The following is a 17,391-nucleotide window of genomic DNA, read 5'->3' as shown; positions in this document are numbered from 1 at the left end:
ATGGATTACCTTTATAAAAATTCTATCCTTTTGGGTTTTTTATATGTATAAAAATTATATTTCTGATCCTTTCATGGCAAGAACCCCTTTCCCTCCTCCTGGCCTTTGTTTCCCCTCAAACCCATGAAGAAATCCCACCAGAAAAGAGCTATTGAGCTGCAAATCATTCAGAATGTTTATCAATCATTTCCCTTTGCATGGATAATAGATCCGGCCAGCTATTTTGCCCCTCGGAGGATAGCCCAGGCATTTCAGCTTGCCCTTTAGCAGAAATATCATTTTCCTACCAGGAGGACAAAGAGTTCCCTTTTGCCCTCCCCTTGATTTACTCAATTGCACCTTCAAGACAACACAATTGTATCAGTCTCATCTCCACAAACGCCTTGTTTGCCAGCCTGGAAAACAACCGGATTTCCTCATATATGATGATTTGCACCACTCAAAGGACAATAAGTTGCATCGGCTGGAGACATTTTTCCTTTGTTTCGCTGAGCACATGGCCAGTTTCCATTGACCCATTCATGAACTCTCTTTGTGTTCTGTCGTCCCGCCTCCCCTCTTCTGATTCGCTGGCCGGCGGGCGACAGGAGCCCTCCCCCTTGGATCCAGCATGCCCCTGAAGCTCCCTGATTGGTCCAGGAGCACAGGGGATGGGAGGCTCCTCCCCAGCTGCTTGCCCTGCTGCCCAATCACAGCGGGGAATGTCAAAGGAGCCGGGGCGGGAAGTTTGAACTCTGGGTTTTCAAAAATTGTATAAATATGCCTGCATCACTGTGCTCCTGCATGCCTGTAATGGAATTATTCCTACAATGCATCCGATCTCAGTTGAATCGCTAATAAAGACACCTCGATTGCTGAACTTCTTCCGCTTTGGTGAGGATTTATTATTTAATTATTTTTGCTGCTGAAATTGGCTTTGCTGGCCTCACCAAGGTTCCAGGACTCTTTTTGGTGCGGTCCTCAGGATCTCCTCGGCTGGGGAGATCCTCCTAAAAGCAGCTCGATATCACAATGGGCTCTTCTGCATGCAAATCAGAGACTTTTTGCACCCCAAAGTTAACCACTATAAAATGCCATAAGCTCTCATGGAAAAGAGTCCATTTCATTCAGTACATTTGATAAAGTGGGCACTACATTTCATGGGTTAATGCCAAAATGTCAACATCCTTTAGATAATAAAAGTATTGTGTTTTCCAGATAGGGCAGTTGAGCTTGAGTTGTCTAGCTTCTTTGCATTTTGAACACAGTTGCTAATCAGCAAGTCCAAATCTTAGAGGACCTTGGTTAAAATTAAACCCAGGCCTTAAGATTCTGTACAGATAAAAAGCTGAATTTGAAGGCCAACACATTATGGATATTTTTAAAAGATTTACTTCCTTTGCATAATTTGTTTTGTGTGTTCTACTCATATAGAGGAACAAGGAAATGAGGTTGAAAAACTCTATGGCCAAATCACTGGAAATCTCTCTTACACACACATAGTGAGATTTTCTAACAGCCTTGGAGTTAGAAATTGCACTGTTACTGAAATGCTGAATTTCATTGTGCACAGAATACCCACAATCCAGACATGAGGCTTTTTTTATTTTTAGTAATGTGCCTGTGTCTTGTAATCCTAATTTCCTTATTTCAGAAGATACCAACTCACCTGGCTGAGGTTGAAAGTCATTATGCTGTTGTCATCATAGAGCAGGATGTTTATGGTATCTAAGGCCCATGTACTTTCAGCCAACAATCCAGACTTAAGAGACATCATTACCCTCCATGCTTCAGGAGTTCCTGCAATGTACAAAACACAGGAGGAAGCAAAACTGCCCTGAATCCTACTTTACAAAATTGACAAAAGGCAAAAATGAGTTCCTGTGATTGGGTGGACTGGCCAATAATGCCATATTTGCATTATCATACAAAGTTCCACAAAACCTCCTTTCCTTGGATGGAATGCATCAAAGGATAATTTGTAAACTAGAAGACACCACCTCCCATCAACACAAGGAGAGGAAAAGCTGTCTTACCAATATCTTTTGTGGTCAGGCGTCGCTGCTGCTTCAACACAGGCTGCGTAGCTTCCACTGACCCAGATGGGAATGTGATGTCCCGTCGTATCACAGGAGGCTGTACAGCTGCTGGTGTTATATGTGAGGCAGGAACAGGAGGCCCTGCTTTCTGCATTTTCATTCCTGAATGCAGGAATGGAGATTTACTTGGAGAGGTGCGGTTTTCCACCGGCCGGGGAAGAGGTGCTGGACTAGATACCTGAGGAATGTGATTCTGCATGCTTGGTTGGGTCTGGTAGTTAGGCTGGGGTGGCCTCGTCATTGGAGGCACAGGGGCAGAGGGCCCATAAGGAGGTTGGCGGTTGCCATGAGAAGGCCATGGTCCCTCATGATTACCCCGCTGATCCGGATGCAGCATTTCATCTGTTCGGTTCACGCCATGATATGCAGGCCCCTGCGTCGCAGAGCCGGTACTCTGCCGGTTGGGGTAGCTGTAGCCCATCTCACTGCGCCCTTGCCACATGGCACCCTGCTGAGGGCCCTCTGGAGTAGACTGAATAGGGCCTGCCATCATTTGAGGAGGCATGTTCTGCTGTGTACTGGAACCTGGAGGCACAGAGACCCTCTCTCTGCCAAACTGGAATGGGAACTGGTTTTGAGGCCCAGGAGCAGGTCGGCGCTCTGTGGCAGAATATGTATTTGAATACTGATTATAGATTTCTTGCTGAGGAGCAGGCTGAGTGGTTTGCTGCTGGCTAGCCGATTGGGTCTGTGCTGGAGGCAGCTGTTGCTGGGGTTGTCCCTGACCTGCACTGTATGATACATTGTACATCTCTGCTTCATGGCGCTTGGCTGGGGGGCCATAGTTGCCATCAATCGGCCGCTTGTAATTCTGGAAAGAAAGGAAAAAAGCCCCCAAACTGGCTATTTAGCAACTCTTTTTCAGTAGCCATGCTTTTGAAAAGTTTACAGTTAGGAACTGCAGTCTCCACAGAGTATTAAAAGACTCACATGTTTCCTCTCATCTTTCTCCAACTTTCTGGTGAACTAGCTTATATTAATCATCTGGTACTGGGAAATCGTTAGTCTGGGTTTTTGCTCAAGCCAAAATGAGCAGCTTTACTTTCTCCCCACTTGCAGGTGCTTTAAGAACTTGGCTGAGTCCCTCCCTTCTCTTCATTTGTTCCAATAGGTCACAGAAGACAGCAATGTACTCTGGGGTTTAGATGGTAGCTTAGATGGTATAAACTGGGAGCCTGAGATTTCTCTGCAGTGGCAAGTGTTAAAAAACAGGCAGTGTCCAATAAAGTCCCAGAAGGCAAGGCTTCTTCCTGAAGACTCAACAGCTTCCACCTTACATTACAGCAGGCCTGCACAACATGTGGCCCCTCCCAGAATTCCTGATCATTGGAACAGTTAAGAGCTTCAGGGACTTGGAGGCCCAAACACCTGGAAGGCCGCAGGTTGTGCAAGCCTGCATTACAGCCATGCAAGGAAGATCAGATCACCAGATTATATTGTGGAAAAGTACTAACAGGAGCAAGGACTGTTTCTGAAGTCTCAACAGTACATATATACCACATCTGGCTTTTATAGCAACCATAAAACTGAAATTGTTTTTGTTTTCTTCCTTCCTTCCTTCCTTCCTATCCTCTTTTGGATCATGTACTTTAAAGACTGTAAGTCTGAGGACTGAGGCCGTCTTGCTTTTACCGCTCTATAAGCCACTTTGGAAGCTTTTGTGCCTAAAGAGAAGAATATAAATAAATGCTTTAAATAAATTCCATGTAAATGGCCAAGGCTAGAAAGGATTTCCAATAAAACACATTAAAATCTATCTTATTTTGCTTCCCTCTCTTGCTGCATTCAGAACTATTTTATATGATAGCCAAGATATTAGGTGTTTAATTTTTTTTATTATTTTATCATGATTTAATAATTTGTTATACATTGTTTGTATACTCGGATTTCTTTCTATTTTAATATTCATTATATCTTCTATTTCTCTAAATACTTTCCCCCCCAAACTTATTTACATATTTACATTGCCACCACATACATATATATGTTCCTGATTCTTCTCTCCAACAATTTTTGAATAGTTTTTATTCATATGTGCTATTCTTAAAGGTGTAAGGTACCATCTCCATATTAACTTGTAATAATTTTCTTTAACCCCTATTGATAAGTCTTTTAGATGTCTTTGTCTCCATAATTGTTGCCACTGTTTCATTTATTTTTATCCCTAAATCTTCTTTCCAAACCTCCTTGAGGGTGTTATTTTTTTGCTTTTTCTTCCTTTATTTCAATTATTATCTTATATATTTTACTAGTTATTCCTTTCAAATTTTCATGCTCCTCTATAGCCCTTCCATTTTGTATTATTTGTTCAAATTGGTTAAGCTTACTTCCTTTTTTATTATTTTTTCCCCAATTTTTTTAACCATTGTTCTAATTGTATACAATGGAACCATGTCAATTTTATTTCTCTAAATTCTTCCATAATCGTTTCCTTCTTCATTCCGACCTTTGTCCAAATCCCCTATTTTGTCTAAATTTTTTCCCCTTAACCTTTTATCCATTACTTTTTTTAAAAAAAAATTGGAAATTTCTTTTCCATTACAATTGGGGTTATTACTGAAACCTCAGTTATTAACATTCTCCTATATTTGTTCCATACTTCTAATGTATTGCTCAACATTGGGTTTCTAATTTCCCTAATTTCTTTTCTTGTAAACTGTTTAAAAATATATATTCCAAATTTCTTCCTCCACTTCCTCCGAATCCTTTCTTAGCCAATCTGATCCCTCTTTTTTGTCATTCCTTCTATAACCAATCTTAATCTACTAGCTTCACAATATTTTTTGATATTAGGGAGTGCTAATCCTCCCTCTTTTTGCGATCTGTACCATGTTTGCATAATCTATTTCTTTTACTACCATTACAATATTTATTTATCATGTGTTGCCATCTATTTACCTCTTTTTCTGTAATTTGGTGGCAGCATCCTGAATATAAAATTTATCTTGGGAAGTATTTTCATTTTTACTAATGCTATTTTTCCAAACTTTTAAATCCTTTGTTATTATTACTCCCAGGTATTTTAATTTATTCTTAATTCTAATTCCCATTTTGTCCTGTTCTATAAAGTTTTTTTCTTCTTTCTTTGTATAATTAAATAGCATCATTTCTGACTTGTTCCAGATAACTTGTAGACCTGTTCAAACAAATAGCCAACACCTGTAGGGAAAAGGTCCGCAAGGCTAAAGCACAAAACGAGCTCAGGCTTGCCAGGGACATTAAAAACAATAAAAAGGGCTTCTATTCTTATGTCAGTAGAAAAAGGAAAAACAAGGAGGCGATAGGACCTCTTCGCGGAGAAGATGGGGCAATGCTGACAGGGGATAGGGAAAAGGCAGAACTACTTAATGCCTTCTTTGCCTCGGTCTTCTCACAAAAAGAGAGTCTTCAACCTCAGCAAGATGGAGTGGATGAGGGATTGGAGGACATCCAACCCCAAATTGGGAAAGAAGTCATCCAGGAATACCTGGCCGCTCTTAATGAGTTCAAGTCCCCAGGGCCAGATCAACTACACCCCAGAGTATTGAAGGAACTAGCGGAAGTCATTTCGGAACCATTGGCAACCATCTTTGAGAGTTCTTGGAGAACGGGAGAAGTTCCAGCAGATTGGAGGAGGGCCAATGTGGTCCCAATCTTCAAGAAGGGAAAAAAAGGATGACCCAAACAACTACCGTCCGGTCAGCCTCACCTCGATACCGGGCACGATTCTGGAAAAGATTGTTAAGGAAGCGGTCTGCAAACACTTAGAAACAAATGCAGTCATCGCTAATAGTCAACATGGATTTATCAAAAACAAGTCATGCCAGACTAATCTGATCTCTTTCTTCGATAGAGCTACAAGCTGGGTAGATGCGGGGAATGCTGTGGATGTAGCGTACCTGGATTTCAGTAAGGCCTTCGACAAGGTCCCCCATGACCTTCTGGCAAGGAAACTAGTCCAATGTGGGCTAGGCAAAACTACGGTGAGGTGGATCTGTAATTGGTTAAGTGGACGAACACAGAGAGTGCTCACTAATGCTTCCTCTTCATCTTGGAAAGAAGTGACAAGTAGAGTGCCGCAGGGTTCCGTCCTGGGCCCGGTCCTGTTCAACATCTTTATTAATGACTTTATTAATGACTTTATTAATGAAGGGCTAGAAGGCATGATCATCAAGTTTGCAGACGACACCAAATTGGGAGGGATAGCCAATAGTCCAGAGGACAGGAGCAGAATTCAAAATGATCTTGACAGATTAGAGAGATGGGCCAAAACTAACAAAATGAAGTTCAACAGTGACAAATGCAAGATACTCCACTTTGGCAGAAAAAATGAAATGCAAAGATACAGAATAGATGACGCCTGGCTCGAGAGCAGTACGTGTGAAAAAGATCTTGGAGTCCTCGTGGACAACAAGTTAAACATGAGCCAACAATGTGATGTGGCGGCAAAAAAAGCCAATGGGATTTTGGCCTGCATCAATAGGAGCATAGTGTCTAGATCTAAGGAAGTAATGCTACCCCTCTATTCTGCTTTGGTTAGACCACATCTGGAATATTGTGTCCAATTCTGGGCGCCACAATTCAAGAGAGATATTGACAAGCTGGAATGTGTCCAGAAGAGGGCGACTAAAATGATCAAGGGTCTGGAGAACAAGCCCTATGAGGAGCGGCTTAGGGAACTGGGCATGTTTAGCCTGAAGAAGAGAAGGCTGAGAGGAGATATGATAGCCATGTATAAATATGTGAGAGGAAGCCACAGGGAGGAGGGAGCAAACTTGTTTTCTGCTTCCTTGGAGACTAGGACGCGGAACAATGGCTTCAAACTACAAGAGAGGAGATTCCATCTGAACATTAGGAAGAACTTCCTGACTGTGAGAGCCGTTCAGCAGTGGAACTCTCTGCCCCGGAGTGTGGTGGAGCCTCCTTCTTTGGAAGCTTTTAAGCAGTGGCTGGATGGCCATCTGTCAGGGGTGATTTGAATGCAATATTCCTGCTTCTTGGCAGGGGGTTGGACTGGATGGCCCATGAGGTCTCTTCCAACTCTTTGATTCTATGATTCTATGATTCTATGTTATTTCCCCAAATATCTCTAAGTGATCTTTTATTTTATCAATTTTACTTATTAAATTTTCAATAAATAACAATGTATCATCGGCAAATAAACTCACCTTCTGTTTTTCCTTTATTCCTAGCCCTTCTATGTTCTTATCTTTCCTAATGACATTTGCAAATAAATCTATCACCATAGCAAACAAAATTAGTGATAGAGGGCAACCTTGTCTTGTTCCCCTTGTCACTTTTATTTCTTTTGACACTCCATCATTTATAATTACTACTATACTATAGTTAATACTACCCACCCATCAGGCTGGACATACACTTGACCTAGTTTTTGTGGTGGACAACGAAATGATCAGTGTAAGAACAAAACATCCTTCCTTTGTCATGGTCTGATCACTATCTGATCAGTTTTAGATTTTCTGCGACCCTTAACCTCCGCAGGGGTGGAGGACAAATTAAGATGGTCCACCCCAGGAGACTGATGGATCCGGATAGTTTCCTGAGGAATCTTGGGGTTTTTCCTGCCATGGAGTCTGGCGATCCTGTCGACGCCTTGGTTGATCTCTATAACAGGGAGATGTCCAGGGCAATAGATACGATCGCTCCCGAACACCCCATCTCGTTGCGTCGAGACAGGCCATCTCCCTGGTTCACCAAGGAGTTTGTGTTGATCATTAATGCATCATTGGAGCAGGGGTTTTTTCCATCTCAATTGAAACAAGCGGTGGTTCGTCCACTTCTCAAAAAGGTTTCCCTTGACTCCACGGTGCTAATCAACTTCAGACCAATCTCCAACCTCCCTTTCTTGGGTAAGGTGCTGGAGCTGGTGGTTGCCTCCCAGCTCCAGGGTTTTCTAGATGACATCAACGACCTAGATCAGTCACAGTCTGGTTTCAGGCCTGGCCACGGCACCGAGACAGCCTTGGTCGCCTTGGTGGATGACCTCTGTAGAGAGCTGGACAGGGGGAGTGTGACTCTGTTGGTTCTCTTGGACATCTCAGCGGCTTTCAATACAATCGATCATGGTATCCTTCTGGGGCGACTCTCTGGGATGGGTCTCGGGGGCACGGTTTTGTCGTGGCTTCAGTCCTTCCTGGAGAGTCGATCCCAGATGGTGAAGCTGGGAGATGCCTGCTCGGACCCCTGGCCTTTGACCTGTGGGGTCCCGCAAGGCTCTATTTTGTCTCCCATGCTTTTTAATATTTACAAAAGCCCACCGGGAGAGGTCATCCGAAGTTTTGGAGTTAGGTGCTATCTCTACGCAGATGACACACAACTGTACTACTCATTTCCACCTAATTCCAAGAAGGCCCCTCGAGTGCTGGACGAGTGCCTGGCCACTGTGGCTATTTGGATGAGGAAGAACAAGCTGAAGATCAATCCCAACAAGACAGAGGTCCTCCTGGTCAATCGTAAACCGGATCGGGGTATAGGATGGCAACCTGTGCTGGACGGGGTTACACTTCCCCAGAAGTCACAGGTCCGTAGCTTGGGAGTACTCTTGGATTCATCACTTACGCTTGAGGCTCAGGGGTCGGCAGTGTCTGGGAGGGCTTTTGCCCAACTAAGACTTGTGTGCAAAAGTTGATTTGGCCGGGGTGGTCCATGCCTTGGTCACCTTTGATTGGATTACTGTAATGCACTGTATGTGGAGCTGCCCTTGAAAACGGCTCGGAAATTACAACTGGTTCAACGGGCGGTGGCCAGGATGTTAACTGGCGCTCCTTACAGAGAGAGGTCAACTCTCCTGTTTAAGGAGCTCCATTGGCTGCCGTTTACCTACCGAGCCCAATTCAAGATGCAGGTGCTTACCTACAAAGCCCTAAACGGTTTGGGACCTGCCTACCTGCGTGACCGCATCTCCGTTTATGAACCCACGTGCTCCCTTCGTTCATCCGGAGAGGCCCTGCTCGCGATCCCACCTGCGTCGCAGGCACATTTGGTGGGGACGAGGGATAGGGCCTTCTCTGTGGTTGCCCCCCGACTTTGGAACACCCTCCCCAAAGACATTAGACTAGCACCCACGTTGGCAGTCTTTAGGAAGAACTTGAAGACCTGGCTATTCCGATGTACCTTTCCAGAATAGGATAACACCCAGCACTATGTCCCAGAAGGAATTTATTAATGTTTAAGACTCTGTGCACATTGCACTTGCCCAGAATTCCAACATACCACCTCTCACACTCAGCACTTTTTTAACCTGTACCCATCATTGGCCCGGCCCTGGTTTTATTGCGTAATAGTGTAATGTTTTGTTATTGCTTATGTTTTTAATTTGCTTTGCATCGTATTGTTATTGTCTGTTGTTGTTGTGTTGAGGCCTTGGCCTTTGTAAGCCGCATCGAGTCCTTCGGGAGATGCTAGCGAGGTACAAATAAAGTTTAATAATAATTAAAAATAATACTGCTATATATATTTATCATGTCAGGCAACCGAACAGTTGAATTACATTTTGACAGACCAAACAAAAAAACATACAAAAGACACAGAGTTTGCAAGCTTGGTAGTTGATTAAATGTCCTTTGACCAGTATCTGGCCACTTGGAGTGCCTCTGGTGTTGCCGCAAGAAGGTCCTCCATTGTGCATGTAGCAGGGCTCAGGTTGCATTGCAGCAGGTGGTCAGTGGTTTGCTCTTCTCCACACTCGCATGTCATGGATTCCACTTTGTAGTCCCATTTCTGAAGATTGGCTCTGCATCTCTGCAGAGCGTAGTCTGTTCAGCACCTTCCAAGTCGCCCAGTACTCTGTGTGCCCAGGAGGGAGTCTCTCATTTGGTATCAGCCACTGATTGAGGTTCTGGGTTTGAGCCTGCCACTTTTGGACTCTCGCTTGCTGAGGTGTTCCAGCGAGTGTCTCTGTAGATCTTAGAAATCTATTTCTAGATTTAAGTCGTTGACGTGCTGGCTGATACCCAAACAGGGGATGAGCTGGAGATGTCTCTGCCTTGGTCCTTTCACTATTGGCTGCTACTTCCTGGCGTATGTCAGGTGGTGCAATACGGCTAAGCAGTGTAATTTCTCCAGTGGTGTAGGGCGCAGACACCCCGTGGTAATGTGGCATGTCTCATGAAGAGCCACATCCACTGTTTTAGTGTGGTGAGATGTGTTCCATACTGGGCATGCAGCAGCAGAGTAGCATAGCGCAAGGGCGGATGTCTTCACTGTGTCTGGTTGTGATCGCCAGGTTGTGCCAGTAAGCTTTCGTATGATAATGTTTCTAGCACCCACTTTTTGCTTGATGTTCAGGCAGTGCTTCTTGTAGGTCAGAGAATAGTCCAGAGTGACTCCCAGGTATTTGGGTGTGTTGCAATGCTCCAGTGGGATTCCTTCTCAGGTGATCCTCAGAGCTCGGGATGCTTCTCTGTTCTTGAGATGAAAAGCACATGTCTGTGTTTTAGATGGATTAGGTATCAGCTAGTTTTCCCTGTAGTAGGCAGTAAGAGCACCTAGAGCTTTGGAGAGCTTCCGTTCAACCATCTCAAAGCTCCCTGCTTGAGCAGTAATGGCACGATCATCAGCATAGATGAAGCTCTCTGTCTCTTCTGGCAGTGGCTGGTCATTTGTGTAGATGTTGAACATGGATGGGGCAAGCACGCTTCCCTAAGGCAGGCAGTTCTGTTTCCGCCATCTGCTTCTCTGGCCCTGGAACTCAACAAAAAAGCTCCTGTTTTGTAGCAGGTTTCCTATGAGGCAGGTGAGGTGGTAGTCCTTTGTGATATTATACATTTTTCTCAGGAGGAGGCGATGGTTCACAGTATCATAAGCCGCTGACAGGTCTATGAAGACAGCTCCTGTGATCTGCTGCCTTTCAAAGCCATCTTTTATGTGCTGAGTCAGGTTCAGCACTTGCAATGTGCAGCTTTTGCCTTTCCTGAAGCCAGCTTGCTGTGGGATCAAACATGCGTCTATTTTTTCCGTAATTCTATGCAAAATAAGTCTCTCCAGAACTTTGTAGAGGTTGTAGAGGCACAACAGGGAGATTGGTCTATAGCTTTTTGGGTCATTACGGTCTGTGCCTGACTTCAAGATGGTGATGACTCTTGCTTTCCTCCAGATTTTGGGGATCTGATAGGATGCAGTGCAGTTGTTCATCAGCTCTAGCAGCCAGCACCTTGCTTTTGTACCAAAGTTCTTAATTTGTTCCATCCGTAGGTCATCCAGGCCAGCTGCTTTGCCATTTTTACATTTATTGAGAGCCATGTCCAATTCAGTAGATGTAAAGGTTTCATGAAGGTTGTTGTTCTCAATCTCTTGTTGTCTGGCTATTGTTTTATTTCCTACTTTGGTGGCAAAGTTAGGTTTCCCATTCTTCAAGAGTTGGTGTGCTATCTGATCTGCCTTTATGTTGGCATGGGTATTGGTTTGTGAGGGGTCATTGCTCAACCGTCTTAGCAGCCTCCACACCTTCTGGCTGCTCCTGCCCATGTCGACCTCAGCTTAATCCACTGTTCTTTCTTGGCTACTGTTCTTTCTTGGTTACTATTGCTTAATTTCTTGAATAATATTGTGCTATTAATCCTTTTATTCTACTTCCCATTCCAAATTTATTCATAATCTCCCTTAATGTCCCCCATTCCACACAATCAAAAGCTTTAAAAAATATCTAATGATAATATCCCTACTTTTATCTTCCTCTCTTGAACCACACACATTTTATTTAATACTCTCCCTATCAATTTTGACATTTGTCGTCCTTTTACAAACCCACACTGATCTTTTTTAATATACTTGTACATGCATTTACTCATTCTATTGGCTATTATAGCAGATAAAATCTTTGCATCCTGATCAACTAATGATATGGGCCTATATGACCCTGGGTCTGTTAAATCTTTATCAGGTTTTGGTATTAATATTATTAATGACTTCCTTCATGATTCTGGCATCTTATCTCCTTTCATTATTCCATTATACAGTTCTATTAGTTTTTGAATCAATACTTCTCTAAAGCTTTTATAATATTCTGTTCCTAGTCCGTCCAAACCTGGAGCTTTCCCACCTTTTAAATTCTTAATTATTTCTGTTTTCTTAATAAGTTGTTCCAATAATTCTTTGTCTTTCTCCTCCAACCTACTCTCCCAATTTTCCTCCACATATTTCCTAATTGCTTCTATGGAGCTAGCTTTTGTTTGGTATAATTCATTGTAATTCTTTCATAGATCTACATATTTTACCCGTTTTATCATGATTATGCCTTCCATTTTCTGTGTGTGTGTGTGTGTGTGTGTGTGTGTGTGTGTGGATCTGGCTAACATCTTTGAATTCCTATCACTAAGCTCAAAAAATTCCCTCCTTAAATATATAAGATGTTAGGTGTTCAAAATTATTATTACCCTCTCCATGTGTAACCCTAGTATTGGAAACCACATGCAAGATTTGCAATTTAATGTATGATGCTTGTTTTCAAAACCCTTCCTCAGTAATTGAGAAACCTGACCAAAGCAGCATGGCTCCAGGTAAGATATATGGGACAAGCACAGACTGAGTATCCTATTCTTGGACATTCCAAAATACTCCAAAATTGCCCACATGGGTGGCTGAGATACCATTGCTTTCCATGTTTCATACACAGAATTATTAGACATATTGTATAAAATTACCTCCAGATTATGTGCATAAAGTATACATGAAACATAAACTAATTCATTTTTAGGCTTGGGTCCCAGCTCCAAAATATCTCATTGTGTATATTTATTCAAATACCAAAGAAAAATAAAACAAAATCCAAAACTCAACCTGTATGTGCTGAATTATGTGCATAATTCAGAACATACAAAAACAATAGCTGCAAAGTAATAATCCTCTATGAATTTTTATTACTATTAACCATTCAACCTTCATGTGTCCTCTGATACACATAATTAATGGTTAAGACAAAGTTCTTGAATAACGAAATAGTGCTTTATTTATTTATTGAATACAGACCAATCTTCTAAAATTCAAGTGCTGCACAATTATATTCTATATTTAATGGTAAAATATAACATTATTTATACTGTCACAGCTTTCCCCACAAATAATTGGGGAAATGAAGTACATATTAAGACACTGAAGCGGAATCCTGTATATACTCATGAGAAGAGTGTTACATACATCGAAATAAGTCTAGACTATGATCTAAGCTTTCTTAGACATAGTGTATTTCAAATCTGATATTTGGAAGTTGGAATTCCAAAATATTCCAGAAGGATAGTTCACAACCAATAGAAAAAAATGTCTTTGTTCAGTATGAATGTATTTGTCACTCCAATAGTACAAACCAGGCAAAGCATGTAAAGGCCTACACTGACTTAACAGTCAAGTGATTCAAGAGAAAAGTTATCTGCAACTCGAGACAGGTACTGGATTCACCCATTGCCATACCAATGAAGTTGCAAAAGCCCGCCATCAGATAAACCAGAGTTGGAGAAAATGCATTGCCAATAACATTTTTGTGTGTCTCCAGAAGGGTTCTATACAAAACACGGGCTGCCTCTGTATGGTGAAGGGTCCTCACTACCTCTGAGGATGCTTACCGTAGATGCAGGCGAAACGTCAGGAGATAATGCCTCTAGAACATGGCCATATAGCCCAAAAATACTTACAACAACCCAACATTTCACCTTGTTTTTGGCCAACCGTGGACTTTTTCAGGCCTAGAGACTGTCTTTCTCTCGCAAAACACACCTATTGCGTTCCCAAATGAATGAGGGCATATGTTTTTTAAATGTGGAGTGCAGTCCTCCATAGCCCAGTAAAAAGGATGGAGCCACTTACCTCATATAGCTGCCCAGTAAACCAAGTCATAACCACACTGTCACAACAAGATACTACCCCACCTTCTAAAATTTCTCATAGGTTATCCCCATTGTGCTAAAACTTCAAAACTAGAGATACTCACCTGCTGTTGTGGTTGATAGAGGGTGGTTTGTTGGCTTGGAAAGGGACTGCCAGAGGATGTACCTTGAGTGGGAAATTGATTGCCATAGGAATCGTGTCTGCCAAAAAAAGGATCAAATTATTAATTTTCTCTCTGAGAACACCATAAAATTTACTGACTGCAGTGACAGTATTGTGAACACAACAGAGCCACAGTATAACCTACCGCTGCTGTGGCTGTTGAGGATAGCAGCTAGGAGAATACATCCCTGAGTCAGGAGTGGAAGGAATGATGTTCGGCTGTGGAGTTCCAGTTCCTAAGTTTGTATCAGGTCCCATTCCTGCTTCAGTCCTAAAAGAAGCCAAGAATGCATGTATAAGAAATAACTTTGGGCCTGCCCAGTTGAAATTAGAACCTGGTAATATGATACATGTAAGCTGCTGAACATCTGGTTAAACCCAGGACACACTGCCTTCAACAACTGTGTTGACACACGTTTCTTAGAATTTTTCAAGACATATTCCAACAATCTTTATTTACATTCATGCAAACTTCTGCAATTCAGAAAAGAGAGGCCAACGATGATCCTCTCATTTACAGTCAGTAGTCTATTTTTTTAATATTTTGTTCGCCCTCCTGCCACTATTCTGCCCTTTTCACAACATTTGCTCATCACAAGCATAAACCAGGTGTTTGAATTTGAGGGTGGAAGCTATTTCTGTATGCGAACGTAAAATAAAGACATCTGCAAACTAAAAATTGCTTGATAAAACTGTGAAGGATCAAGGTACCTTCAGTCAACACTCACCTCACTCTCTCATAAGAGCCATAAGAATAATGTTGCCTCTGCCCCATGGCTATGTTACTCATCCCTGGACCTGTAGCACGGTTATAAGGATCACCCATACCACTGTTGGGGCCCTGCCCTGAGGTCATAAAGGGATCGCTTCCTGAAACATGGGAGGAAAAAGTAACAGAGATCAGAATTCAAGATTCATAGCCCGCTCAATAGAAATCTAAAAAAAAAAAAAAAAAGGAAGCTGTGTTATACAGGTTAAGTATATATGCTCAAATTTGCTTTCAGAGAATTAGATGCCCTGGTATATTTAACACAGTACAAAAGATGTCACCTTTTCTCATTGTGCCATAGGGATCTTTATTTGGTTCGTAAGATATGCGTCCCATCATATCGGAAGTATTCATACTGGGCTGGTATCCTGGGTTTGGAGTCATGGAGTTCCTCTTCTGGAAAGTAGGGTCACTGCCATCGGAGAATGTGTCCTGAAGGCCGACCGAGTTACTCCTGATTCAAGCAAAGAAGGATCTGTTTTAATAGGGCAATTGCAAGCAATCCTAGGGTCCAGGTTTCTGTTAACAGAACTACCACTTAAAATGTTTGTTGGTAGAAAGTGCTTGTGCCATACCTAATGCCTTGCAAAGGAGGCAGCTGACTGTGTGGTGTAGATGCAGGAGTAGGGGGCTTCAGGTCTCCTCCTTCAGCCATGGAGCTACTGGTGGACTGAGGTGTCTGAGGACCCTGCATGGAGCCCGAACCGGCTGTAAGCAGAAAACAGAGGCATCAGCTCCATTGTAAATGGCATCATTATAACAGAACATCTTAAAAGAATTGTCAATGTAGCTGCAAATCATGGTGGCCATGTAAGTAGGAAATCTTGTTGCACAGTCCCTCTGCTGATGCACACACAGCATTTGAAGTCCCAACATATATCTTTTCTACACAATTTCTTGTCTGTACTTGACTGCGTAACTAGAAGTTCCCAAAGTTAATTGAAAAATACTTTGATTCAAGGCAACATTTCCCCCAAAGCAGTATTCTGTAAGAAGCTGCATTTTGGTATCTGCAAAAGCAGGTAATTTGGTACCTTCTCTACTCCAGCAAGACAAGGAAGACTAGATTGAAAGCAGGCAATACTTCAATTTCGGTTCAATGTCTGCTATTACGCTACAATTTAAAAAGCACAATGTATGTCACCTCCATTGGACCCATCCAATGGTGGTCCATGCTCCGGTTGCATCCTGAATAGACTATTGCAATACACTCTATGTGGGGTTGCCTTTGAAGACTGTTCAGAAATTTCAACTAGTCCAACAGGCAGCAGACAGGTTGCTCACTGGAGCACCATACAGGGAGCACACCACCCTGTTATGTCAACTCCACTGGCTGCCGGTCCATTTCCGAGCATAATTCAAAGTTCTGGTATTGGTCTATAAAGCCCTATATGGCTCCGGGCCAGCTTACTTGTCCTAACGCATATCCCTCTACTTAGTTTAAGATCCACCGGGGAGGCCCTGCTCTCGGTCCCACCAGTCTCGCTAATGCGTCTGGTGGGGACGAGGGACAGGGACTTCTTGGTGGTGACCCCCCACTTGTGAAACGCTCCCCAGCGAGATTAGATCGGCGTCCTCCCTCCTTTCCTGAAATCATGGTTTTAGAAACAGGCCTTTGGCTAGCAGGCATAACACCACTTTGGACATTGAATGGACCATATGATTGTTATAATAATGGAAATGGCTATATGATTATATAATTATTGTTTTTAATTCTATTGTGTATTTAAGATTTTATATTCTTGTTATATTGTGATATTTGTGGAATCAAACTGTTGCCAGTGTTAGCCGCTTTGAGTTCCCCCTCGGGAATTGAGAAGGGCAGGCAGAAATGTTGTAAATAAATAAATAAATCCTGTAAAGCCTAATTTTGGTTGGCCCCTGGGCATGGGGCAACCAAAATTCAAGTGACCCTTCTGCTTTCCATGGCACAATGCCCCTGGAAATATTGTCTGAAATGAAGGGTACAGCAAACAAGGAGCAGAATACTGAGCTCCGGTGTTCCACCTTCTGTGGTGGTGCATCTCTCAGGTCACTCTACTCCTAGCAGCTAGAAGGAGCCAAGCTCTTAATTATGTTTTCCATTAATTACCATTTCCAGCATTGATATCCCTTGTCGGAGCCTTACAAGTTGATGAGTCATTTCAGCTATTCATTAAATTCTCTGGAGGTCACATACAGGTCATGCTTGTTTATGCCCCACCTTCCTGGCATCCTCTCTCTGGGCTCCCCGCTCCTAATCTGGGGATATTTCCTAAGGAGGAAGGACAGAGGCAAGCCCAGCAGGGAGCTTCATTCATAAGCCCTCCCCTGCCCCCTCTCCCCATTCATTAACCTTTCAGCTCCATTCTGTTCCCCTGGGAATCCAACAAGCAAAGTCTCTGCTGCATTCTAATACACTGACACCAGCAGGAAGAGGTTTCCAGATATTCCTCGTGTCACTCCCATTTGTTGTTCGCCCCCACCACCCGCAGTCCCTCCCAACACAAATTTACAAACTGCTGGACGGGTGCCAATTTCATACACTGTGAATTCAAGCCTAACTGGCTGCACTTCCCAAGGCAC

The 17,391-nt window shown here is 42.8% G+C and overlaps 1 protein-coding gene across 2 annotated transcripts in view; it reads right to left on the bottom strand.

The window, feature by feature from the left end:
* Positions 1–17,391, bottom strand: part of LOC137095073 (AT-rich interactive domain-containing protein 1A-like) — a 238,101-nt gene that overhangs the window by 8,908 nt on the left and 211,802 nt on the right. For both annotated transcript variants that reach the window (XM_067461282.1, XM_067461283.1), the window contains exons 13-19: positions 15,402–15,534; positions 15,108–15,280; positions 14,786–14,927; positions 14,203–14,328; positions 13,999–14,095; positions 2,016–2,889; positions 1,649–1,779 (exon numbers count right to left, since the gene is read on the bottom strand). In XM_067461282.1, coding sequence (XP_067317383.1) covers positions 1,649–1,779; positions 2,016–2,889; positions 13,999–14,095; positions 14,203–14,328; positions 14,786–14,927; positions 15,108–15,280; positions 15,402–15,534 — 1,676 coding nt within the window. The remainder of the gene's footprint in view (positions 1–1,648; positions 1,780–2,015; positions 2,890–13,998; positions 14,096–14,202; positions 14,329–14,785; positions 14,928–15,107; positions 15,281–15,401; positions 15,535–17,391) is intronic.

This window comes from Anolis sagrei, chromosome Y (assembly GCF_037176765.1).
Source record: "Anolis sagrei isolate rAnoSag1 chromosome Y, rAnoSag1.mat, whole genome shotgun sequence".
In the NCBI taxonomy this organism is placed as follows: domain Eukaryota; kingdom Metazoa; phylum Chordata; class Lepidosauria; order Squamata; family Dactyloidae; genus Anolis; species Anolis sagrei.
The sequence above is the reverse complement of the archived record's forward strand: the minus strand, read 5'-3'. Positions and strand labels throughout refer to the sequence as shown.